The sequence below is a fragment of the Phoca vitulina genome, unplaced genomic scaffold (genome assembly GCF_004348235.1).
Source record: "Phoca vitulina isolate PV1807 unplaced genomic scaffold, GSC_HSeal_1.0 scaffold13, whole genome shotgun sequence".
Classification (NCBI taxonomy): domain Eukaryota; kingdom Metazoa; phylum Chordata; class Mammalia; order Carnivora; family Phocidae; genus Phoca; species Phoca vitulina.
This window is the reverse complement of record NW_022589716.1, coordinates 12,287,229-12,314,654: the sequence shown is the minus strand read 5'-3', so window position 1 is coordinate 12,314,654 and position 27,426 is coordinate 12,287,229. Positions and strand designations below refer to the sequence as shown.

The 27,426-nt window shown below is 44.6% G+C and overlaps 1 protein-coding gene across 11 annotated transcripts in view; it reads right to left on the bottom strand.

Moving 5' to 3' along the window:
* The window catches only part of CACNA2D3 (calcium voltage-gated channel auxiliary subunit alpha2delta 3), a 960,286-nt gene that overhangs the window by 80,176 nt on the left and 852,684 nt on the right, over window positions 1–27,426 (bottom strand). For all 11 annotated transcript variants that reach the window (XR_004300377.1, XM_032411506.1, XM_032411505.1 and 8 more), the window contains 4 exons: window positions 14,939–15,000; window positions 13,443–13,487; window positions 4,819–4,881; window positions 1,623–1,693 (listed from right to left, as the gene is read on the bottom strand). Coding sequence is in view for 10 of the 11 variants with exons in the window: in XM_032411506.1 (XP_032267397.1) it covers window positions 1,623–1,693; window positions 4,819–4,881; window positions 13,443–13,487; window positions 14,939–15,000 (241 nt within the window). In the remaining variant the exon portion in view is untranslated. The remainder of the gene's footprint in view (window positions 1–1,622; window positions 1,694–4,818; window positions 4,882–13,442; window positions 13,488–14,938; window positions 15,001–27,426) is intronic.

The window sequence follows — 27,426 nt, the reverse complement described above, 5'->3', positions numbered from 1 at the left end:
CATTAGCTACTCTCATAGTAAAAGAAAGTTCTAGATTCATGCCAGCCACACTTCACTCACATCAAGAAGACTGGGAATTTAAAATCCCACTACAACTTTCTTCCTTCTCCCACCAAGCTGTTTGAAAGGACTATCCAAGAGGGAAAAGAAAAAAAAATAAGATTTTGTTCAAGAAGTTGAAAAATATGCTTTCGAATGAGAAACACGTGTGTGATTCTTCTCATCTTTTGTCTCACCCCCCCCACCCCCCACCGAGTCGAAAACAAGCGAACCCGATACAAAGGCTCACATCCACATAAAGATAGGAAAAGCCAGGGAAGCCCCGGACAGCAGACAATCCAGAAGCTGCCCTGGGAAGCTTGGAGAAGTCGTGGAAAACTCCATGGCAACCCAAGCCCAGCTCCAAGCTGACTTTTCAAGCACATGACCAATGACTCCTGGCAAAACAAGGAAAAAACGGCACTTGAATTTTAGAAAGGGACTGGAACACACTGCTGCAGGGGGGTTGGGGGCAGGTAAGGGTGTCAGAGATTGCAGAAGTGCTGGACGGAGGCCAAGTTTTCTTATATCATTTCTTTTTTTTCCCTCCTTCTGGCACAAACAAGCTATGGAATCTCAAAAATTGGGTCATCATTTTTGAATTCCCTGCTTTCAGCACAGCACTCAGTGGGTCTTGTTGACTGGCTTAAAAGTCTGATTTCCTGAGCTAACACTTCCTGGCCATTCAGCTGCAGGGAGTAATAACCAGGGGCCTGCCGTTCCCACCACAGCAGTAGTGGTTCTCTCAGGTGAGCCCGGGTCCATCCCTGGAGCGCCTGCTATTACGTACTTAACAGCATCAAATATGCCCACGGAAGCACCACTTCAAAGGCTGCCATTTCCTGGGAGGCCAAGGGAAGGGAGACATGTTGACTCCTGGGGGACATTACTGACCTCCTGATCTCACGGGGAGACAGCTTTCCCCATAGGATTTGGTGTCCCCAAGAGCACGGCTGGCCTGCCCAGGAGAGACGTGGGCTACGCAGGAGCGGTCCGACATAAGCTTCCCTTAGGGTCAGTGGCGGCTGTCATGGCCCAGGTGAGTAGTACCTGCCTCCAGTGGAATTTGGCACCATCTGGGTTTTCTTCTAGCAGCAGATTTAAACTCCCCTCCATCTGGGAGCAGGTTTTGAGAGCTTTCACTTGATTTTCTAAAATTATTTTGGCAGGTCTCTAAATGTCACTTTTCATCCCCGATTTCCAGATTTCTAGCAAGCTTCCCCAGGTTGCCAAAATGCGAGACATACACTCCTCCTTTTTAACCAGGGAAAAACGTTTCCTACATCTTTGCAATCACTTGCTCAAGACTGCTATAATCGCGTCCCAGTGCAGGCTCTGACTTCAATATTGGCCTCCAATAAACCCTATGCTGGGTGAACAGGAAACTCATTGTGAGCTGAGTTTCTGTGACTCTTTAACACTCACGCAAGAGGCATCGAATTTCAGCAAGATCTTCTGGAGCATGAACACAAGTACAAACCAGCCACGGGGTCAAGTCTGGGCTTGCTTTATTTGACCTTGGTTTGTTTTATTTTATTTAGGCAAACTCTTTCAGGGGGTGTGGGGGACCATAAAATCCTTACCTTTTAAAGGAGCCCATTGTTAACAGTTTGTTCATCACAGCTCCCTCCACCTCACCAAAAAAGTCTCCAGTCTGCGGGGAAGAAAAGAAGAACCCAGGAGGAAGTATAGATAAACAATGTGCTCAAACACCAGAGAAGAATCAGAAACGGACGCAGTCTGTGTTCTGGAGCTGACAGAAGCAGAAGGCACGTTTTCAGGTTACATAAAAAGTGGAAAATGTCTTAATAGTCAGGAGAAGTTATGGCATTACAGAGCAGACTAGTAAGCAGATGGGAATGTTCCACAGTACATGGCAGGGGCAGAGGGGGTTGGCATTGCATAACACATGCTGAGCGCTGGAATTGAAACACCCCAAGCACGCGAGCGCACAGACGTGCACAGTCACACATACACACGTGCACACACATGCACGCGCGCTCAGATGTTGTAAGCATTAATCTGCACTCAGTCCCCTGTGATTAAAACACTCCTTCATAGACAGGAACGGGCTGAGAAAGGGCTTCCTAAGCAGTAATAAAAAGGATTGTTTATAATTCCTGGATGACCTGTTTAGGGAAATATAGCAGTCCTCTTCATCGGCCCTATAAATTTCCTGCTGTTGAGAATAGGTCCTTTCTCACAATCATTTTCTGAGGATCACTCGCAATTTTGTCCCTGGGCAGTTACTATGTTGACAAATAAGGCAGTCCAGAGTCCAGCCCCTGGAAGAGGCAGCACGGCCAGGCGACTTCTAATGGCTCACCCTTACTGTGGGACTGTCTGCAGGGCATTTGGGGATGAGCAGCCCTTTCCCACCACCTGGCTGATGCTCTGGCTTCAGACTAGGTCTTGGTGCTGGCTGAGATTTGCAGACTCTGAATGGTGGGATGAGATTTGCAGACTCTGAATGGTGGGATGAAGGATTAACATCCTCCTTGATCACTCCAGTCTCTTGGAACCAGTAGCCTCAGGGTCTCATGGGGGAGGGTGTATGCCCTGCAGCAGAACAGAGCTTGGGGCAATGGCCTTCCTCTGCCAACACCCCGGACTGAGCTGGTGTAGACCAGGAGAGAGCCCCCATGTCTGCTATGGGTGCTCTAAGGAGTTATAGCTTACGTGTGGGTGGGTCAAGGGCATTACTCTAAGAGCCTGAATTAATAAATTCCATAGGCTTTGTATTAGCTAAATCTCGATTCAATTTACCACTGAGTGACCTCAACCACGCTCCTGGGAATTTTCAGGCAGAAAGGCATATAAAGACTTTGCCAGAAAGTCAAGAAAGAGAGGAGAAAGAAGAAGGACATGACATTTCACCGACTGAACGTGGAGCATTGCCTGTTACATTCCGGGGGCACCTGGAATCTTTCGCAAACCCTGTGGGTGTGTCCTGCCGCTAGGAGCTAGGACATTTGTATTTTGTGTGTGTAAATATGTCAGGGTCAATGGAACTGGTTGTTAGATGAAGAAGAATTATCCTAATTGGAGTGCAGGAAACCAGACAACATCAAACAAGTTGGGGCAGAGCCGGCCGGCAGGCTCCCTGGGCCATGCTGCGGGTCTGTGCCCTGGAGAGATCCAGCTGAGAGCAGAGCCTGCATGCACGCCGGTCTGGGTTACACTGTTGGCTAGTCAAGGACTGACCACGGGAAGGTATCCACCATGGCCTTCCTCCCCGGCATGGGACCAGGGTCCTATCTCAGCCCTCCCCACCATCATGGCAGGAGGACAGGTTTCCTCCTCACAGGTGGTTAATTTGGGTTCCTGCTCCATTGACTCTTGAATGTCTGGGGGTTTCTTCTCCCAGCCAAACAGACACATTACCATGGACCTCGGGGCTCTCTTGCTCTCTCAGAGACTGGCCTTGCTTCTTGGGCTCACTCCTATCTAATCTTTACCAACTGTCCCATGTCCAGTGATGGTCAGCATTTGAGGAGACAGGGTATGGGCAAGTTTGATTCCTGACCCTGTATGTTTTTCATCCATCACAGGTGCATTTAAGAATCCCACAAGCTTTTCATGAATAAGAAGGAAAACTGAAGCAGGATTCCACATGTGACCTGGAGCCAGTGCTGATCAATTAACAAGGCATTAAGCTCAGACTCCTTAGGGACTTAAGGACAATTAACTAATTTATTTGGCATCAATAGGTCTAACGTACTTTTGACTGCTAAAGAATTTCAAATGATTTAAATGGGGCTCCATTATCAAATGGTCCTCAACCATCATCCTTTTACAGAGCCCGCCAGGAGGCTCAGGCAGGTCACGTGATATGTCTGCCACACCCCGCCCCCCCCAAACCAGGGGAAGGAAGAGAACGAGTACCAGAGACCACTTGCCTCCTTCTCTAGTGTTACTTTATCACGTCACACTAATAAACACGCCTGCATTTTACCTTCTTTGAATATGCTAATTTAATTTCTAATTCCAGACAAAGTTTTCTATGCACAAAGTTTTAAAGGAGAAACCTGTTTTCTCTAGGACAATGCTATTGGTTTGAACTCTTATTTTGATTTCCAAACACAGTGAAGATTTCTGTGCTTGGCCCCATGGCTTGGTTTCTTCCCATCTCTTTCCCTCCTGCCCCACCACTACACACAGCTCAATCAAATGAAGAACATCCTTTGCCTATTTCTGGATCCTTGTCCCTCAGTGTTGAGAGCCCAAGTTAATCCCTGAACTCAGATAACTGATTTTGAAAAAGCAAAAACCAGAAAGAAGTCATAAAGAATAATTATGCTGGAATATATATGTGTGTGTTTGTCTATGTCTGTGTGTATATATACATATGTATGTATTTCCCATATATATATATATATATATATATATATATATATATATATATATTCATATATGGGAAAATATCTAAATATCAAAAAAAGGAAATCTCCTTAAAATTGCCCAAACTCTTTAAGGCACCTCTACCCTTGAGGCAAAGAGTTCCTATAAACTGAACATTTTATGAGTGAGAAAGCAGACCGTGGGCTCTGCCCCCACCTCGCACCCCACCCCCCCAAATGGGAGGTAAAAACTCTTTGGGGCCTGCTGAGAAGTAGGCTGTGACATTTTTAGAGGGATAGAAATAAGGTTTTATAATTTCCTGCTATTACCTCTTAAATATAGATCATTGTCTCAAAGTTTTAACACCACCCTTCATGCCCCCTCACTCAAGCACATCACGAGCTCCTTACTCTGAGCTGGTAGAAATTTCTCACTCACCTGTGTGTAGTCTTCAGACACCAGAATAAACCCATTATTGTCTATGAGGTAACAGTTCACAGTCTAGAAAATAAAAAATACACAGTTTCAACTTTGGATCCTCAGACTGCTTTTACACAAAATGACGTACTTCCAACCTGAGAGAAACCTATTTGAGGTTGTTTTGGGGGGAATTGGAGATGCTTGCTGGCTCTAGGAGTTAAGGCCATGGTTAAGCTAACCCCAGTGTTCACTTTGTTAAACTAACAAACAAAAATCAAACACTAAGCAAGCCTTGAACATCCCAGATTAGGATAAAGAGAACACATATTAAAACATTAATTACAGTTGGTCTTCCTTGGTTGTTTTTTTCTTTCTTTCTTTCTTTTCTTTTTTTTTTTTTCCCTTTCTATGACCTGAAGACTATTTCCCAGGAACAAAGTGTTCACAGGCCCTAAGCCTGTATTCCTAGTCGTTGAAGTGCAGGCTGTTTTGAAAGCAAAACGCCAGCACAATGTCATTACCCTAATGATGTATTAATGAAAACACTGTGTCAACTCAGAAGACCATCAGGGGACCAGGTAATATTTTTTAATTTGTTCATAGACTTAGGCAGGGGGGAAGGGGCAGACTTCTGTTAAAGGCGCCCCTCCGGTCTCCTAAAGGTTTTCAAACTGTGTTTTTAATTGGGAGCTGGATTTGGGGGCAGGGCTGTTAGCTTTTGGTAGCTCAGACTTATAAATTGTAGAAAGCAAGGTAAACCCAAACCTCTGCTTCCCCACACTACTTTAATCTCAAGTGAATGATTTGCTACAGGCTAAGTTTTAATTACAGTACTGTGGAGTTTAAACTTAAGGTTTAATTCCATCCTTGATGTAACTCAGTTTCTATTTATTGCAGCTTTACATACCGACTGCAACATTTAATTTGTAACATATCTTTACCCTGAGCTAAATTCCCCGCAGCTCTGGGCCACCGCAGGGCTGTTTGCTACCTATCTGTAGAGCTGGGTTGAGTCAGGCACAGAAGTCCAGCAATGAGTTGGTCCGAAAGATTCATCCTTTATTACTAGGTCATGGTGAAGAATCAGCCAAAAATGAAAAGCCCCGCTGCCACCTTTTAGAAAAGAGTTGGTTGCTTTGATAGTAATAGGGTTTTTCTCTGTTATCCAGAGGAGCCGGAGTGAATGACTTGGGCAACCTGGTTCCACTCTTGCTATCTGAAGAAGATCTTAGCTATATGGACACTACTTGGGCCCTGCTGGTTGGGAGTCTTGACAAACTTTCCCCATTTTTAGGAGCCAGCATTACGAACTCGATCCCACAGAGCTGTGCTGTCCAATATGGCAGCCACCAGCTACCTGCAGATTTAAATTCAATTTTATGTGAATTAAAACTCAATAAAATTAAAAATCTAGTTCTTTGGGTGCACTAGTTACATTTCAAGTGCTCTGCTTCTCCCTTGGCTGGTGATTATGGACATTTCCATCACTGTAGAAAGTTCTCTCAGATAGGACAGCAATGTTTTAGATTACACTAGTATTCTTTTTTTTTTTTTTTTAAAGATTTATTTATTTATTTGACAGAGGGAGCACAAGCAGAGGGAACAGCAGAGGGAGAGGGAGAAGCAGGCTGAGCAGGGAGCCCAATGCGGGGCTCGATCCCAAAACCCTGGGATCATGACCTGAGCCGAAGGCAGCCGCTTAACCGACTGAGCCACGCAGGCGCCCCTACACTAGTACTCTTATGAGTTTTAACCCAGCCTACACTGGGTCATGTTAGATAAATCCATATCTTTGCTTATTTGAATGTCATGATCCTTGTTTTGCAGATATAGACACTGAAGCAAAGGGAGGTTAACCTCCAATCAATCAATAAATACACAAGGACAGAAGTGACCTCCATATTTGGATATTGACTAAATCCTCCCAGCTGTTTAGAGAATCAAAATCATCATACCACCTCCATCCCTGATTATAAAATTAGTCCCTACTCAAACATGCTTTGTCAATTAGTACTCTTGCTATTAGACCTATATATTTGGTCACTATCTCTCCATCTAATGTTATAAATACTGGATAATACAAAGCAGGTACAAGGCAAATAGATTAAAAAGTCAACTGAAAATCTTGAGAAAGAGGGAAGATTCCATGCAGTCCATGAGAGTGATGTTGGAGATCCGCTCCAATCACAGGGGAAGACACGGGCACATCAGGATCTCCCAGAGCAATCTCCCGGAGCTCTGCTAGGCTATAGTCTAAACATATACTAACGATCCACTCGTGTGGATCAGATTAGTCTACATCCTACCAGAAATGATAGGAAGAGGAACAGAAGGGCCAGCCAAGGCTCCTGGAGGATTATATGCCTAGGCGTCCACTTTCTCCAAAAGTGCCTCAGATTTTGCTCTAACAATAGTGGGCACGGTCTCCTGGGTAAGGACTAAGGAATATAGCATTTGTTTCTTCTATACCGAGTACCAACTGGCATTTACTTTTTGGGCTATGTTTCCATTTAACATTTTTTTAAAATTCACTTCTCCCTCCCCTGACTCCCCCTTAAATTAGGATTCCATGACAGGAACTTGGTGGCAGAGAAGATGCCATACCACTGTACCATGCTTATTTATGGGTAGCTTTGAATTTCAAGTTTACACTGATTATAAAAAGACTTGGTTACCCTATTAAGCAGGAAGCAGATAACTGCTGATGTCATGATTTACAAATCACTGTGAATACCAAGGTCAAATACCTGTGTCATTGATGGACACCTGGGTCACTGAATCTGAAAGATGTCATTTGGTTTTCATTATAGGCAATACAGTTTTGTTAGGTAAATTTAGTGACCACGATGATTTCCTGAACGGACCTCCCTGCCAACAAGTGTTTGGATTAAATGATTACTGGCGGGGAGAGTGGAGTTGAGTAAGCCCATGGTGTTAGGTGAGCACTGTACTGGGTTAGGGAACGGTCAGGACAGAATTGCCAGAGTCTAGTCTGATCAACTGTTTTCTCTGTGTCTCTTCACAATAAATCATGTTCAGTTGTCTTCTCCATACTCTACTCCACCCACCCCCAATAAAAGAAAATCGAGGAGATATTTTCTCAGATCCCTTCCTATACTACTCCCCCTCCCCCCCAAATTGAGCCAAGCATCTTGGAAGGTGTCCACTTCCCACCCTGTCCCAAGGGTGAACAGACAGGCAGAGGGGCTTCGAGGAACTCTCAATTTTGATAGGTATTGCAAGTGCCCAGTCCACAGCTACCTTTGATAAAACATATAGGGATGAGGTTGTTTGAAAAAAAAAAATGCAAAGACAGAAAAAAAGAGGCAGAGAGAACTTGATTTAAAAAAAAAAAAATCTTTCTTCAACTACTGGATAACTCAAGATTGCTCAGAGAAGTCTGATTCCTGTCCCAAAGGCAGATCAGGTAGATAACCTGAGGTTAGAACCCATAGCCAGGCCATGCGAATTGGGCAGTCCCAGGTGGTAACAAAAGCCAGTAAGGAAGGGTACTTGGGAGCAAGAAACACAGCACCAAGCTTGTGTTACCTGGAAGGTGGTTTTAGCCCTGAGGCTGACATACCTGCTTCAGAATTGGAGACTCTGACAATCGTCGCTATCAGTGTGACCTTGAGCGAAGTCTTTTTAACCTGTCTCAGTTTTCTTAACTGAAAGACGGAGGTAGCGACAACACTTTCATAGGGTTGTTGGGAAGATTAAATGGGATGATGAGTGCAGAGTGCTGAGCACAGACCTCAAAGAACCTCTGCTTACATCTACTCAGCAAAAAATGGTCATTGACCACCTACTATGTGCCATCTTTATAAGTATCCTAATGCTACAGATTCAGAGTTTCTCAGAAAGGGAAGTTGTTCCACAGTTCATAGCAAGAGGTTCTGCAGGCAAGGTTGGCTGAACTTTGTTGCTTTCTGTTTTGCCTTTCCTTTTGGGGGATGCCTTCTGTTTTGATTGATTGGTGCAGGCTGAGCAATGATTTAAAACAACTCACTTAGAAACTCAGTATCATACTGCCTGTTGTTTTCATTTGTGAGGAGTGAGGGAAAGCTAGAGATAGAGCAGGGAGGGCTGGTTCTTCCATCTGAGGGTGGGGCCTGGGTCTCTGCATTGCATGCACACAGAAGAGCCACTCCTTCCTACTTTTCTCCAGGTTTCACACTTTCAGCCCTGATATTCGACTGTGGAACAGACTGACCCTAACTTCACACCACATGATGTACCTATTCATCATTGGTCAACTAGCTATCAAGATATTGTTTTAAAAAAATTTGTTGCAAAGCTGTTATTTTGGAAAGAAGTACTTGGTAGGATCTCTGTGCCCTTGCCCTCAATAGCTTTGTACTGATGCTCAAACCCCCTCCTGACTGGGCTAAGTGGTTACAGAGATGGAGGCACCAGGTTGCTTGGATTTAGCCCTTCCCCAGTCTGTCCTCCTTCAAAGAGGTTCTTCAGATTCCAGAGGAAATGTGTGTAAGGCCTTACGGAAGTCTAGTTATGATTATTAAGCTCGATTCCTTTGGAACAAGCAAGGGTGGCAGCTGCATTTGAATATGAAGTTTTAGATCCACTCACTGCCCTCAACAGTGCCTCCAAATGCCCCAGAAGAGAACTTTCTCATCTTCCACTCTCCTTGCAAAATTCTGGTGCTCTCGTCAGGAGATGGTGGCTGTTGGAAAGGTGAGTGGGAGAAGGAAACAAGAGGGAGAGACAATAGTACCCCAGGTCAGACTGAGATGAGAGGGGGGCATGACTTTCCTTCTCCACCTCCATCTGAAGGCCAACCATGTGTCCATAGACGGCAATAACCTTGGCCACCTCCGTGCCTTATACATGGTGTTCTCTGCCCTCGAAGTTCTTCTCATGCTTCAGGCACTGTCTTCAGTATCATCTTCTCCTTCTCCCTCTTCAGTTGACTTTCAAGTTACCTCCTCAGGGAAGACTTCCCCGACCGCCTCAGGTTTGTTTAATTGCTTAATATCACAGCTGATAATCACCTATGCTTATCTCCCCAGCTAACCAGTTCCAGTAGGAAAGGAGCCATTTCTGACTCTACTTCCAATTGAATCCCAGGGGTCACGCTGGCTAGCAGGCACATAAGGGCTCAGTAACCATGCTTTGAGGGAACGAGTGAGTCTCTGAAGTCAACGTTCGCCTTGGATGGAACGGAGCTCCTTCCAAGTCTTCAGTCAGGCCCACTGCCAGGCCCTCCAAGTCACATGGCTCAGACACTGCCTGGGCCAAACCAAGATGTATACCATTCAAGATGGGAAGACATCTGGCCATACTGACTCCACCCGCCAGCCTAGGGCACTCCAGCCAGGGCCCAGGGAGTCCACTGATGGGGGAGACAGAGGGGCTGGAATGGGTCCAACACAAAGCATGTCTGATAAGTCTGAGGGAGTTGGGCCAGGTCTTCAGTGCAGAGGAGAAGCCAGAGCATGTGAACTTAATGAGCCCCAACAGCTGTTTTTAATGGGGCCCTGATCACTTGAGGGCAGTTGGGGGAGAAGGAGGGACATGGTCTCAAAGGCTTAATTAAAAGTCACGAAAGGAGAATGACACATGGAAAGATTCTGCTGAAAGGTTGGGAAGGGGCTTCGGTGGGAAGACAGGACTGGCATTTCCATTTTAAACTATGTCAACTGGTTGCCTGAAGCCAAACTTAGAGTCAAAATGGGAAATGGATGATAGCTTCACAGTGCAAAATGAGGACATTTGAGCATCAGATCAAGTTCAGAAATCAGAGCAAACTCAATGCTTAATTTTCCAAGCATATGAACTTTTCCATAACCATTTGTATGGGGGCTTATCCCAGTAGCTGCTGAAGAAGATCATTAGTAGTGGGGAAGGCATGCATCTGCCCGGCGGAGACTGCAAATATGACTAGAGTGCATATGCTATTGCCATCTGAGTTTTAGACTCAGGGGAACCACTAAACTCTCAGGGAAGAAAGAGTCTACAGACATTTTTGGTTTTTGAGTGCACTTTATTGAGTGCTTACCATTTGCCAGGAGCTGTGCCATGCATTTTTTTAAATATATTATCTCATTCATTCCTCACCATTACCCCATGAGGTGGATAGTCCTGTCCCCACAGAGAGGTTCAGAAACTTGCCCAAGGTCACAAGGCTGTCAGAGTCACAATTTGAAGCTAGTTATCTAACTCCATAGCCTGCTAACTACCGTGCGATATCGCCTGTGAAATCAGCCATTGAACAACAAATATATTCTGGATGTTTCTAACTCTAAGTGGCACCCATTTCCACTTACTTTTATATGTGAGGATGCACAGAGGCAGTATGGATATAGGAAAATTACTCATTATTCATCAACTTGTTTAATCAGCTATTCATTTTTCATCTGTCTATCCATCCAACCACCTAGTAACCAATCAATCAATCAACTATCCAAAACATTACCCATCCCACCAGCCAACCAACCATCCATATAGTCACCAACTAACCAACGAACTATCCTTAGTTTTCTTGCTGTAAATTGGGATTAGTAATTGTACCTACTGTACAAGTGAAGGGCTTAACACAGGGCCCCGTGACACTGATTAATCAACACTATCATTGAGCTGTGTTGTCTTGAGCTGAGCGCTCCCATATGATAATAAATATCTCAAAGGGGAAGGAGAGATTTGAGGCTGCTTGACTGTCTTATGAATGGCATTCTTGAACTTAACGAAAGGGTATTGATCATAAAATATCACAGGATGATGGGACGCCTGGGTGGCTCAGTTGGTTAAGCGACTGCCTTCGGCTCAGGTCATGATCCTGGAGTCCCGGGATCGAGTCCCGCATCAGGCTCCCTGCTCGGCAGGGAGTCTGCTTCTCCCTCTGACCCTCCTCCCTCTCATGCTCTCTGTCTCTCATTCTCTCTCTCTCAAATAAATAAATAAAATCTTTAAAAAAAAAAAAAAAAATCACAGGATGCTCTTTCCTAAGGAAAAATTATTTTTGATCTGATGGTCAGTTCTCTGACCATTGGGCTTCTGTTAAAAAGCTAATTGGCTTTTACTCTTTGGATAGTGATTCATACAACAATTATGATCTTTGGGGACTGAGCATTTTGTATTTTAACTTCATCCTGGACTCCCTTTTATATTTCTCTCCTTGTTTTTGCCTACTTTTTTGAAATATATCTCTCATTTATGCTTTCTTTTTTTAAAGATTTATTTATTTTAGAGAGAGAGAGAGAGTGTGCACACACACAAGTGGGGGGAGGGGCATAGGAGAGGGGAGAGAGAATCTCAACCAGACTCCCCCCTGAGTGTGGAGCCTGATGCGGGGCTCGATCCCAGGACCCTTGATCTGAGCCAAAATCAAGAGTCGGCCACTTAACCAATGGAGCCACCCAGATGCCTCTCTAATTTATGATTTCTATGTTGAAATTAAATTTGGTCAGGATTTCTTGAATCCTGTGGTAATCAGAAGGAATACAAATATGATTATATATAAGTTCCGGTTTATGTATTGACTAATGTTTTAGCTAATGTAGAGAAAGAAAGGCTACCTGAGCCACTCGAAAGGTCACTACACACCTCCTTGTTCTAAATCTCAGGGCAGAGGGCATAAGAGATTGAATGCTGTAAAAACAAAAATCTGATGGGTAGACTTATGACAGTATTACGTTTTTTTCTTCTATTTCTCATGTGTGGGATTCAAATTCCTCTTCTCAAAAGAGTGACAGAGAGGGAGAGAGATAAAAAGAAAGGGAGGGAGGGAGGGAAAGAGTTGTGGGAGAGAACATTACACTAGAACGAAAAATTCTGAGTTTTCAACTCCTTAGATTTTCAGCTTATTTATTACATGAAATTAAGCAAGTCATTTAATTTCTCTCATCTTCCATTTCCCCCTCTGCCAAACGGGATGATCATTCCTACCCAGTTCATTGGGTTGTTACCAGGATGAGAAGAGTGAACATATGGGCAAAAGCTTTGAGAACTGTAATGTGAGCTTCAAAAGGCAGTGATTTGTATTATTTCTTATAAAATGCCAAAATTCTAATAGTGCTGCCCATGGGACATTTATTTTTTATTTATTTATTTATTTTTAATTTTTTTGAGAGAGAGAGAGTGGGTGGAGGGGGAGCAGGTAAGTGGAGGGGAAGTGCAGAGGGAGAGAGAGAATCTTAAGCAGGCTCCCTGCTGAGCACAGAGCCCGATGCAGGGCTTACTCCCAGGACCCTGAGATCATGACCTGAGCCAAAATCAAGAGTCAGACACCTAACCAACTGAGCCACTCAGGCACCCCTCCATGGGACTTTGAAAGCACATTTTTCCAGCTCTCATAAACTAGCCGATGAAGGGAAGGGAAGGGAAGGGGATGGGAAGGGAAGAGAAGTGTATGGGAAGGAAAGGGAAGGGGATGGGAGGGGAGGGGAGGTAAGGGGAGGGAGGGAGGGAGGAAGGAAGGAAGGAAGGAAAGAAGGAAGGAAGGAAGGAAGGAAGGAAGGAAGGAAGGAAGGAAGGAAGGAGGAAAATGCCCTTGGGGTTTAGGAGCTTGGCCCAGAGCAATCTGTCAGACCTGGCTCCATTTACAGCGGCACTCCCTCTGTAAGAAGGCCCCCTCTGTCACCTCCCCTTGACCAGAGCAGAAACATGGCCGGGGGCTGTCTTACCTCATCATCACAGCTGATGGAGCATTTTCCATCCAGAGAGGCACACTGTGGAGTGGGGAGAAAGCAAGGGGAACCATGTTACATGGACATTCCAGCGTCTGCTATGGCTGCCACTTAATTATTATTCAAGGACAAGCTATAAGAAGTTCTTGCTTTTTATGCAAATACCAAATTTCATCCAAAGGGAATGCTCCAAGATGTGCCTTCCTCAGGATCCATACCAACTCCAAATAGTAGTATAAAAGACAATTTTTTTGGGGGGGGGGGTAACTGGCTCTTTTTCATTTTAATTTATGTTGTCCATTTTAATTTACATTGACATTCCCTATTGATATCTCCTAAGATCTCAAATCTTTGAGTAATAAAAAGTATAATTGTGCAATTATTTAATTTTAATTTAATAAATCCTAATGACTTTAAAAAAAAAAACAAACTCCTGTCTGTGTTCTTAGTCTATAGCTTCCTAAAGTGTTTAAGTATTTATTTAAGAAATAATAATATCATTCCAACAATTAGAATCAGGCAAAATTGCCATCTCTGCTGAATTACTAAACAAATACCATCAAGACTGCTCAGTCCTGAGAACACAGTGCAAGGAAAGAAGGCTCCCAGAGTCTCCAAGGCAGAGAAGCCCTCTGGTCAAAGAGGGCAGATGCATGCTTAGTCAGATCCAGTTATGCAAAGGCCTTCAAAAGTGCAATAAAGAAATTCACAAATAAATTACCAGGTATCACAAGACTAGGAAAAAAGTCACTATGGAAAGTCACAAAAGTCCCCAATAGATAAAGGAGAAACTTCTCCTTTGGAAGGTCACTATCCCGATTTCATCATTAAAACTGATTGTAGGGTTGCTGGAGTGGTGGGGGGTGGGAGGGATGGGGTGGCTGGGTGATAGACATTGGGGAGGGTATGTGCTATGGTGAGCGCTGTGAATTGTGCAAGACTGTTGAATCTCAGATCTGTACCTCTGAAACAAATAATGCAATACATGTTAAGAAAGAAAAAAATATTTATTTAAGAAATAATAAGATCAAATGAAGGGGGGAAATCGGAGGGGGAGACGAACCATGAGAGACAATGGACTCTGAGAAACAAACTGAGGGTTCTAGAGGGGAGGGAGGTGGGAGGATGGGTTAGCCTGGTGATGGGTATTAAAGAGGGCACGTTCTGCATGCAGCACTGGGTGTTACGCACAAACAATGAATCATGGAACACTATATCTAAAACTAACGATGTAATGTATGGGGATTAACATAACAATAAAAAATTTAAAAAAAAAACCTGATTGTAGGAGCAAGCTGCCGACTTTCCCAGCCTGCGGTGCCTAACGTGCTGACAGCCTTTTATTTTGCAGTGAAATGAAAGGTGATCTGAGCAGCCAGCAGTACATTTTCCGAACATCATCGGAAATCGGGCACTTCTAGGCTCCAGGTACCTAAATGCGAACACCTGTATAACAGTACCACTAATGCTTCAATACACTGATTATAACTCACCTGCCTGCTGGCGGTCCAGAACTTCCTCTGGAAAAATTCAAGTTTCATCTGAATGCCTACAGCTGGGACAAATTATAAATAAAACAAGGCATTAGAGATTCCTTCACACAATTTTTTAAGATTATCATGGAACGTTATCTGTCATGGCAAGAAGCTGAGGCAAGTCTATCAGATAAGAACACTTAAAAACTAAATCTACACTGAAGTCTACAAACTGAGACATTTTATCTTTCAGGTAAGGAATTCTCAAGGTTAATTACACTCGCAGAACTTTTGACATGGAACAAACGAAGCACAGTGCAGATGACTCTTTGGAGACATGTTACCTGTGTGTTTCTCAAATTCATACACTTGGGGTCACTCCCCTCCCCAACCCAGGCTAGAAACAGGAATGAAAAAAAAAAAGAAAGAAAGCGTATTTAGAAAACCACTGCTTCTTCTTCGGAGTTCTTGTTCTAGTTATTACTGTATGAACTCGCATGTCTAAAGTGTATATTATGCATCTGTTTTTGAGATAGAACATTTGGAAAGCACTTGTCATGAGGCTGGTGTTTGGAAGTGAGTCACTTTGCTATGATGTGACTTTAGTTAAACCGGCCCCCAGCATCCACATCTCGATGATGATGATTTTCCCTCCCCAGGATCTTTGAGGGAATTATGCAATTCTGTTTGGCTGTGAAAGGCTCCCTCCAGCAAAAGTGCATGCTGGTTCTAGTGAGAAAAACATACAGAAAAAGGAGTTAAGAAAGTGACTTGAAACTCTGGGAAGTAGCATTTGGTGGAGCCTTAGAACTAGGACATGAACAAGCTCACACTGCTTCTCTCGACTAAGCCAAAATGAGGTAACTCTTGAAACCATCTCGGAAAGTGCTCAAGGCAGAGCAAAAAGCTCATCAGATGGTCAGAAGATGTTAGAGGAGTCTGGAAAGACAGAGTGAGATTCTGGGCTGGAAACACTGGACCCCACACGGGACACCATTTATCCCAGTGCCATTTTGCAAACTTCAGTCCTTTGCACAAAACCTCCCCAAGTTTTGCCACATCTGCATACCACCAGTATTGTTATTTATCTTTCCACAGTTTTTCTTTTACTTAAATACCTAAAGTCACTTCAACCTAAATAATAGTTCCTACCAAAGGAAATACACAATTATGAAAAAAAAAAAAGTTCACCCAAGACTCTTAAAATCTTGCATGCCGCCATGTTTGATCCCCCACTTAGGTAATCATTGCCACGCTGACTTCAGGAAGCTGCAGATTCATGAAGGTCTTGGGCTGTTACTCATAACTGTCAAGTGCATTCCTACTTCCTAGAATTGTTGAAGCATGCCCGGAGACTCAAGGTTGACTGGGGTATGTACATTTGGAAGGACTCATCTTGTACCTTTGGACTTAGCATGTCAAACTCTAGGATAAGGCTAGAGCTAAGCATGCCTGCCATCTGCAGGATGGGAAGTCTCTGAAATGCACCATTTCAGCACTCTGGATTCATCCTGCTTTGCTCAAAGTGTCCTCCACTCTCTGGACCATAAGCTCTCCAAGGGCAGGACCTGGTTCTTGCTCCCCACTGGATCCCTGCTCCCAGCAAGATGCTGAGCACACAGATGACCCATCGGTAAATGCTTGCTTTTTAAAAAACCTTTCAGGTTATGTTACAGTCAGTAGTTATAGAGAAAGAGGAGTAATATTAATATGAATTATAATCACCCCCAAATAGAGGTTTTTCAGGGGCAGTTCTCAACACATTAGAACCACCTGGGGAACTTTAAGAAATAAAGTACTGATGCCTGGGTGCCCTCCCCCTCCACACCTAGACCATTTAAATCAGAATCCCTGGGAGTGATGTCTAGGCAAGGGTAGTTGAAAAACAGCCCCTAGTGATTCTAATGGGCAGCCAGGGTTGAACGCGGCTGCTCCAGAGGCCTTAGCAAACTGGCTGTTGAGGACCTGCCACAACATGGAGCACTTTGTCAGACAGACTATAACACAAGCTGCTCTTCCTAGCCCCGGAGAAAATCTCAGAGAATACCTGAAGGAACCTGAGTTTGGAGGCTGAAGGCCGCTTACTGTGGTTTCAAACAAATCTTATCTTCCAAAGCGCCTGACAGGCTGTATCCTTGTTGGGGATGAGCCAACAGAGGACGCTGTGGACCAGGGTGCGGGCTGGGTTTTGCTCAGATCCCCCAGCGGGCAGAGGTGAGAGCCTGCCCTTAAGAAGGGGCTTGTAATGAGTATCTCTGGTTCTACCAAAGACAGGGAGAGATGGCAGAAAGCTGACTTCAGGACAGAGGGTCTCAAATTGTTGGGACATCCACTCATCGGTATCTAGGAGAAGGGTGGGAATGAGCTTCTTTTTCATCTTCCGTGTGTTTTCTCTATGCAGCTTCCCCCCTGCATGGTTCCCCAGCCAACGTTCCCCAGGCTGGTAGTCAGAGGAATTCTAAGGTCACTTCTGAGGACCATGGTCAATAGCCCTAGCTGGCTTCCAGACGCTAAAGGATAAGGCAGAGGGTTTCCTGAAAGCATCACCCCACAATGGCCTGTGCCAGCAGCCCAGAGTTGCCCCTGGCCCACCCGTCATCACCTGTGTCCCCCATCAGCGCCCGTGCCCTTTCTGAGAACCCCTTCCATTCTTTGATGGAGGCCTCCCCCACCCCCCAATTTTCACCTCCCTAATGAAGCTTGCTGCTCCCTCCTGGGTGTTTATCCGTCTCACATTCCTGAAGCCTGCTATCATCTGCCCCTTTCAGCCTGTACCCCAGCTCCTCAGAGCGCTTTAATCTTTCCTCCTGAGTCAGCCCCTCTGTCCCATTAATCATGCGGGCTGCTTCTCTCTGATCCCCCTCCAGCAGGCTGCGTCCCCTCCCTGCTCCTGATGCCCTAAACTAGACACGGCTTTCCTCGCTCCTCACTCACCCCCATCTGGGCCGTGAGGTCGATGCCACAGGGCTTCCTGATGGTCCTGACTGCCTCATATGCTTGGTTTTACCCCGGCTGTGTTTTTGCTGGCTGACCCCCCTGCCCTTCCCAGCAACTCTGGCCCCTGGCTCCCTGTGGCACATCTGGGTTTGTAGCATTTTCACCTACAAGCTGACATACTTCTCTATGATGAAGAGAATCACAAGCTCATGGGCAAGTCAACTTCATGACCATTTGTTCAGTGGCCTTCCCTATGCTGAGCTCTCAGTTGGGTGCTAAGGGGAATGAGAACACACGCTCCCATGGTGTCTAGCTGGGGAGTAGCCACACGGTAAACGCAATGTCAGAGGCTTCCCAGAGGACCGTGGAGCACAGAAGATGGAGGGGGTTGAGCTGGCAGGAGCTTTGTGTAAGGTTATGCCTAGAGACCCCACTGGCAGGAAAAGTAAGAACAGAGGAAAGATGGTAACCCAAGTCCAGACACAGCACAGACAAAAGGATGCAACTTTTAAAAGACCCTAGTGTCTTCTGAGGCTGAAGGAATGGGAGTGGGGGACATCGTTGTGCAGACTGAGGTCAAACGGCTGAAGGACATGAATGTCAGGCCAATGCATCTGAAGAGTAACCTGTAGGCCCTTGGGCCAGATCCAGCTTCTTTTAATCAATAAAGTTTTATTTGAATGCAGCCACTTTCATTTGTTTCTATACTGTTCAATGGCATCACGGCAGTGTTGAGTTGTTGCAATAGAGACTGAATGGCCCACAAAGCTTAAAATACTTACTATTGGGCCCTTTACAGAAAAAGTTTGTTGACACTTGCTATAAAGTCTGAAGAGCCATTTAAGGTTAAGTAGAGAAATGACAGGACCTCAGATCTGTATTTCAGAAAGTCCACGATGGAAGCCTTGAAAAGGACAAGTACAAGGGAAATGGCCCAGATAGTGGGAGACCAGAACCAGAGGAGTTAAACGGCCGCAAGCCCTTGCTGCATTTGGCTAATACATTTGGCTAATGATCTCTTAAGCATGAAAATGATTTAAAGTGGGAAAAACACACCAAAAAAAGAAAAAAAAAAAACAGAATTAACCCCCCCCCCCAACAAACAAAAATACTTAAGAAGCATCTTCTGGCCAACTCTATTCAAGAAAACAAATATGAGCTTCCACAAACAGAAATTTAGATTCCTTTCACTATTTTCCTTTACTTTTGTTTCACTTTTTTTTCTTTTTTCAACTTTTATCAGAAAAAAAAAAAGTCAGAACAGAAAAAAAGGTCATCTATTCCTTCAGCAAGTCCCACTGTCTTCCCCCACCCCCCACATATCCCAAATGGAACCTGAGATATTTGTCATGCCTGTCTATTTTGTTCTTTCAACAACATTTTAAGCCATAACAGTATATTCTGATTCAAGTCAATCTTGCTAATTTAATAAGGAAAACAAGGACAGAAAATGCTTTAGTGAAACCCAAGTCCCAAAGAGAATGCAGAAAATAAAAACACCATTCCTGGGGTCTGAAATCTTTTAGACAGTCCAGAAAATCATCAACATATTTCTCCTGGAGTTCATGGTGCTCCTCACTTCCATTTGATTACAAATGCTCTCAGAGTCCCTGCTAAGGGCTTTTATCCTGAGGATGGAGCAAGAATCCCTTTTCCATCACAGCATCTTACTCACCTTCCAGGAGTGGAATAGACCCAGAAAAATGTATCCTTCCCCATGGGCTGGTACTATGTGAGCCTCTAGGACAGTGACCCCGAGATACGGGGTGGTCTTTGGAAACCAGCAAAACAACACAATCATTGTTATGAGAATTGCCATCCCAAAGAGCCCCAGAGCTATTCATAGGGAATATTCAGACATCTGGAGCACTGACATCTTTTGGGTTGAATTGTTCAGGTTACTGTTCCTGTAATTCTCCTCAATACTTGAGGAGGGCCTCAGTACGGATTTTCAGCTCAGCAACGCAGACCGCATACCTTCAATGAAGTATGTCCCAGGCATCTTCTTTCCTCAACTCTCTAACTTCCTTACAACCTGCTTCCCCCTCCTTCTCCTACTCCATGTTTATCAGAAACCCGGTATGTGCAAGGTGATGGGTATACTGAGATGAAGATACAACAGCCAGGGATGGGGACCTGGAGAGGGCAGTCAAATCACTGAAGAGAGGACAGCACTTCAGGGTTCCCAGAGCAGATAGAGATGAGCACAGAGCATCAACCACCTAACCATACAGCCATTTCATGTGCAGAACGTCAATGACTAGTGTGCTTGGACCAGGACAGACAGCTAACCTCAAATGCTCCAGTCCTGTGCTGTCCAAGTTAGTGGCTATTTAAGTTAAAATAGAATAAAATTAACAATTTAGTTTCATAGTTGTACGAGTCACATTTTAAGTGGTCAATAGCCACATGGGGTAGTGGCTACTGCACTGGATCATGAAGACCTAGAACATTCCCATCATCACAGAGAGTTCTATTGGACAGTGATCAGTGATAACAGGAGCAATCACAGAGAGGAACTGGGTATTGGCACTCCTTAAGGATCAATGGTGAAGTTCTCCACAGACCTGTCCATGCTACCTACCCCTGGAGGATGACTTAGGTACAGAGGATTTAGATCAGATAGAACTGCCAGTGTGAGAAGACCTGGATTTGCAAGGGGAAGTTGGTAATTAGTTTGAGAGAAACCCAAAGAAATCAATGCAATATGCTCAATGTGGCTACCACCCCCAAGATTTATTTATTTTGCTTTATAAAATTTGAGAATACAAATTACATTTCCAGTGCTATTATATTCAAATGCATTCAAGATGAAATCATGCATGCATCTCATATCAGGTTAATAGACATGCATTCAAGTGTAATCCGAGACTCGCCAAAGAACAATGTTACATGTAAAATTAGAAATAAAATAACTTTTTCATATTGTATTCATTTAGAAATAATTTTCTGTGGGCTTGGCCTCGACTTGCAACATACCCCTAGGAGCACAAATCCGGTTTGTAAAATAGTGCTCACCATGCCTGGCATGCAAGCTCGCACAAACACCCCTACTTCCATTTGCCCACTCCTCCAGCCATACAATATATTCACATACACACTGAGAGCTCATCCAGGAGACAGAAAAATAATCCAGCCACCATCAACAAATTGTAACCAGGAAAATTTTTACTAAGAGAACTGGATGTGAACCCTGTTTCTAAGACTGCTGAGGATGTGTGCAAAGGATACATTACTTCACCTCTCTGTCCCTGCGAAGAGTCATACTAGCTTTAGCTTCTGAACAAAACTTTTGTGGGCTGGGGATACATGACACAAAATAAAATTGTGTGCCTTAGAACACTCTAAAAGGCTTGATAGTGTTGTCAACATTCCTGCTATGATTTCTTCCTAGAGCTTTTATCCTTTATTCTTGGATTTCACCACCACATACAATCTTTCGTGCCAAGATATTGAGACTGAACAAAAAATTCATCCATGATGAATCCATACTCTTCACTGCTAGCAATGTATGTGGTGTAGTATTGGTGGATCAACGCCCAACTAAATGATGATACCAAAGAAGGGGGATGGAGACCATTTGAGCATTAGCAACATAAAGCAGAGAACAGAAGGTGATGATTCTCTTTCACTTGAGCAAGCTTTTAGACTGGATTTTTTCCCCCTCAGGATTAAGGAAAGCTGTGCACCACCATTCAAACACCGTCATGTTCCCCTTCTGGAATTGTGATCATTTACACACCCTCAGGACAAGGCTAGACAGGTCCGCATACAGAATCCAGGAGGGTTATTGTCCCCGATACTGGCACCCCCAGCTCCATGTGCTCATCAGCCAACATACCCATCAAAGCTTCTCAACTGACTGGTCACTGCTGGCAGCATGTGACAATGATTGCAGCCCAGGGCTCAGGCAGGGAAAGGTTCCAGAGCAACCCTGAATCTGGGTGGCCCACAGCAGGAGTGTTTTCTAATAGATTCCAAACCATGGATAGGGTAGAAAACTGCATCTTTATTAGAGAAAATGAAACTCTAATAAGGTAATAAATATCTGCTAAGAATATCCTGTGTATTTCATTACTAAAGAGTGGGAAAAGTTTTCTTAAAACCTATTTTTTTTTTTTAATTTATTTGACACAGAGAGAGAGCAGAAGCAGGGGAGAGCGGCAGAGGGAGAAGCAGGCTCTCCACTGAGCAGGGAGCCCGAGGTGGGGCTCGATCTCAGGACCCTGGGATCATGACCTGAGCCAAAAGCAGTCGCTTAACTGACTGAGCCACCCAGGTGCCCCAAAACCCACATTCTACAAATAAATGCTGGCCATACGTGCGTTATCTCATCCAGAAAATGAGCCCCTACTGGTCATATTTCTCAAGCAGGGTAGTGGCTATTTTTACTGAGCTGGCTTAATATCTCCCATCCTGTCCTCAGCCCTCCTTTGACAGAGCGCCTGAATTTTCATTCCTTTGTGTACAATGGCAGTGATCGCTCGCGGTGATAGTAACAAGGCCTGGCACATTTGGATTCCAAGTTGCCTTAATTAACGGTCAACTATAATAGCTGTGAGCCAGGCCACATTTGTTTAAATGTTTTCCTCTGTTTGTTTTCAAGATAGTTAATTGCAAGTTGAACTAACAATGAATTTGAATGTCACTTTTCGGGGAATATTTCATGATCAGCCGGGGGTTTGGAGTCAGGCCACTGTTGTGGGGTGTTGAGGAAAAGAATCCTAACCTTCCTTACATCAAATACGGGCCCATTCCAGAGGTCTGCTAATGTCCAGGATAAATGACTTACCACATGAATAACAATTTAAAACCGTAATGTGAATTATGACATAACTCATCTGTTAAATATTTCATGTGAAGGTTTTAATGAATTGCATGATGGAATGTTGGACAAGAAAGACAACTGAAATCCTGGGACTAATTTGGGTGAAACTGAGAACAGAGTTATCCTCGCGATGAGGGGGAAGGAAAGGCAGCTGCACTCATGTCCCCCTGGGTGTCAGACTGGCAAGTCCAAAGGCTTTCTTAAAAGATTACAGGGGAGAGAGAGAGAGCGATCAGCAACAACCATTCAAAAAATATTTAGATCAAAGCAATATTCATTTATTATAATCTTGGTAAAGCCCGAACATTAATCTCCGAGCTACGGTATTATTTCAGAAATTAGGGGGAAAAAACATCCTCACAGCGGCACATACCTTGTATTTTAGTCTACACCAAGTGAAGAAATGCAATGATAAAAGGGGAGGAGGTGTTTTAAATATAGCCCCCTCAACCGAGTACATATTTCACTTGTGAAGTTGTGGGGCGGGGGGAGTGTAGACTGTCTTATACATGCTTTTAAGTAACGAAGAGCTACAAGATGGATGTCTGTGGTATGGGAGAGGGAGTGAAAACAGGACTCATTAGCACTCGATTGACAACATGATAGCAAAAGATTTTCTTTGAAGACTCCTAGCTGTGGAGGCCTATTTTAATCAGCAACCATCCCCACCCAGTGTGTGACTGGCTTTGGGGAACGTGTGCAGGAAGGCCTGATCATTGCCCTGCGTTATTTCTCTGGTAATCGCTTTGTTCTTGTCCTGCTGGAGCTTCTCTGGAGCAGTCACCTCTGGTAAAGTGTAATAAGTGACAATTATGAATGTTTCCTCCATTTGGATTCTAATTACTTGACAGAATCAACACTGAAAAGAATTAGCGGGGCCATGGGATGGAATAATAATTTTCTTTTCACTCCTGAGGTAATCTGGAAGCGTTTTTCCAGACTTCATCTGAAGAAACCTATATTCCCTCAGCTTTCTGAGGCCATGGGAGTTGGCATCGAATATTTTTTGTCACATCGTTTTAGGCTCACAAAAGGCTTCAAATAATATTATTTCAGTAAAGTTTTTGAGCCAATACATTTCTAGAGTCTGCTGCCATCTTTTCAACCTTTCAGAATAAAACATTTAAGCCTCAGGCTTCATTGTATTTTAATCAGGGTTACACAAATCAATGTCCATTAAGAAAATTACAAGCTTCCAAATTATAGCTCCCCAGTTAATAATTTCTTATTAGGTCACCAACCTAATAACAGTTACCGAAGAGATTATAACAAAATCAGGGGTCAGATTTCCAAACATTTCAAAACCCATAATAGAATGGTCACATTTATTTGCCAAACACCCCTGAGTTGGATGTTTGTGAGTGTACTTAATGCAAAGCAGCGCTAAAATATCCATGTGGGTGGCTCACAGGGCTGGAGGGGATGCATCTAGCTCCACTGACTCTTCAGCTCATGTTCCAGGGCACAGAGAAGGAAGGGGACTCGTGCAAGCACACCAAGCTCATTCGAGGGAGCCCGAGTCCATTCCAGGGCTCCCCACCTTGGATCTTTCCAGGGCTGGGTGGGAACTGCAGTGAATGAGAAACCATCAAGGGAGCCTCTCAGCTCAGCAGACGCCTTGTGGGAACAGGGTCTGGATGTTGCACGTTATTCTGATGCTTGCAGAAGAAGCTAAAAATCTAGATTTCATATGCAAGTGATTCATTGATTGCCAGATAAAATACTTCGGATCTGCTAAATCTGGCAACCCTATCCTGAGGGTCACAGGGCGGCGCAGCCCAGGCAATGACCTGGGGTGACCTCTGTTGTACACTGAGCCCTGAGAGCTCTAAGGTAGCCTGTGTCCTGCAGCAAAATATCAGGACCAGGAACCATGGACGTCTCCGCCAACATGACTTTCGTGACTTTGCTATTTGTTCCAGAAAATTCTTGCCCAGAAATATAAGGCTGTCCACAAGTAAAAGTATCTCATGATTTACTTGGGAAACTTCCCCCAAAGCAATTTATCTGAACAACAGACCGTTCAGGACAATAGGGAAAGTGCTCGATGATCAAACCAAGACTTGAGAGGTCTACCATTCTTAACGGAGCCCAATCCCAATCAGATCCCCGTGCTGAGACACCCACCAGACCCCAGAACCCTAGCAATAACTGCCGACCTCCCCTTGCAGGGACATACTGGGACCCTGGCAGGGTGGTGTTCTCCTTCGCCGCAAGAAGGAACAATCATGACCTTGCTTGGTTTACAGGTTATTCTAATGGTTTTCTTATCAACAGGCAAACCTGCTTTATTTTTCTTCAAAGCATTTATCAAGACTTGGCATTAAATGATATTATGTATTATTTATTGTGTTTCATTCCCATCTGACTAAGGGTAAGCTCGTTGAGGGGTGAGGATGTTTACAACCTGTACTCCCTTCATCTGGACAAAGTGCCCAGCTGTGGCAGACATTTGTGAATATGCACTGAATGAATGACCGGACAGTTCGATATGGTGCTGATGGTGACATCAGCTGTTCTCGGACAGTTTCCTCTCCCAGGAGACCCCCGTTTGCTATTCAGGGGGCTTGTGCACCATCCTGAGGGAAATAGCCGAGGAAAGGTTCTCAGCAAGGTACAGGTGTGAGACATGAATAGATCTGGTGGAGAAGGTGCGGGCTGCATGGTTTGTGTAAGGAGGTGAGGGATGATGGACTTTCATTGAGCAAGGGGCACCGGGGATAGAGAGGAGAGGTGTGGTCTTGGCTACTCACCGCTCCCGACCGAGTGAAGCCTGGAACCTGAGTTTTGCCATCAGTACATTAATCTCATCTACACCTTGCCAGATAACGCTACCCCTCAACCTCAAGGCTCTGTCATTTTAGCTTAGTAAATTTCAACATGTTGTGATTTTGCTTGCATGTGAATTATTTCATGAAACCTGTTTCCCTGCTCACCAGACATGTCTTGGAATTATACACCATATATTCCATGATGGGAATTATTTTATAAATTGGATCACAGGGATTATATCACATAATAGTAGTAACATTAATAATACCAGTAATTAATATTATGAATTAAGCCTCCTACTATGTGCCAGGTACCCCCTGGAAGCTTTAGATACTGTACAGCCAATCCTCCCAGCACTGTGCAAGGTGCTCAGTACTCCTAGCCACACTCTTTATATATAAGAAGACCGAGGATCAGAGACGTAAGTTACAGGCCTAAGGTCTCCCTACAGGAAGTGATCTTCACCTCTGTTTTCACCTCACAGAGCAAAGGCAAAGAGGTTTCCACAACCGTGAGTTCTAGTGTGCTCTCCTTGGGTTTTTTGGCAGATAAAATGCAGACTGGAGGTTTCAAGATAAGTCACACATCATTCTCTATTTAAACAATCCAGAATATTTGCACCAATTATCAGCATATTCAAATGGGTTCTGTCTTTTCCAGATATGGGGATGACTGATTTGTTTAGGCGATTGGCCCATTACCTTAAGACGACTCTGAGAACACACTGCGTGCTCTTCAGGTATGCTTGGCGAAGTATTCAGTAAAGAGGCAGGACCCGAGAATGGGTAGAAATTTATGAGGACCTCATGACCAGCTGAAGAGGGAGGGTGGAGAGAGCACGTCAGGCCACCTGCAACCCCCCTGAGCTGAGTCCGAGAGACCACCCGCATGGCCAGGGCAAGTGAAGAATCTGAACATCCCTGGTCTTTATGAGACAACAACCAGGACTCAATGAGGAGGTTCAAACAAAAACTGTGATTTTTCTGGGAATAGCTCTTCACAAGCACAATTGCCCTCTTCATGGTGGGTCAACAAGACCATCCTTCTCAATCTGTATCCAGTGTCTCCAGGTCATCTGACACGAGGAGGACAATAATGGCAACAGTCAAAAGAAGACCATGTGCTAATGAGGGTGCTCCTATAGCAAGGCAGGCTGGGAAAGCAAGTCTAGCCGGCCGCCGGGCCGGCTCCCTCCGGCCATCTCCGCACCGATTCCACAGCCCGACACCTGGGCGGCAGATGTGCCTGGCTCTATCAGACCTGGCCCAAGGCAGATATGCTTGCAGAACAGCTGCACGCAAGGTGATTATGAGGAGGGAGGGAGAAGAGAATGCGAAGTCAGGCGCCATTCTGGAGTAACGAAGCCCTTTTTTCTCCCCAACCTCTTGGAATGTCAGGATCTTGGAATATTTGGAAATCAGCCTTACAGCGAAGGATATCCGTTTTGTTCCATAAGTTAATCAGGCGGATGTTGAGGATGGAAAACCATCTTCTGTCATTAAGTGATTGCTCCCAAACACGTGCCTGGTTATACCTGAGTCTCTCATCTGGGCTCCTAGACAGGCTTTCAGAATAGGCTGCACTGGTCAGATCCCTGGACATGGCAAGGGTGGGCTGGAGGGGTTGGGGGTGGGGGCAGGCACCTCCTTTTCTCATTTGGGAGGGAAGTGCAAATCCTTCTCAGCAGGGCCCACACCCCAGAGTCCTCTCTGTAGACCTCTGTGGTGAGCCAGGCCCGTCTGGCCCACCGTCCCTCAATACAGACCTTATCCATTCCACAAAGGTTATATGGGGCCCGTACGCTTTCAGTCGAAATGGAATGAAGGAATGAATGAACAAGCAAATGCACTGTATTCCAGGCACTAGGCAGTTAATCAGTTGCCTTTCAAGCTTTCTTTGAGGGATAACAGTTTGAAACACAGTTGTTACCAACATTCTTCCCAGTTTCCTGGCACCCCCTGGCTCTTCT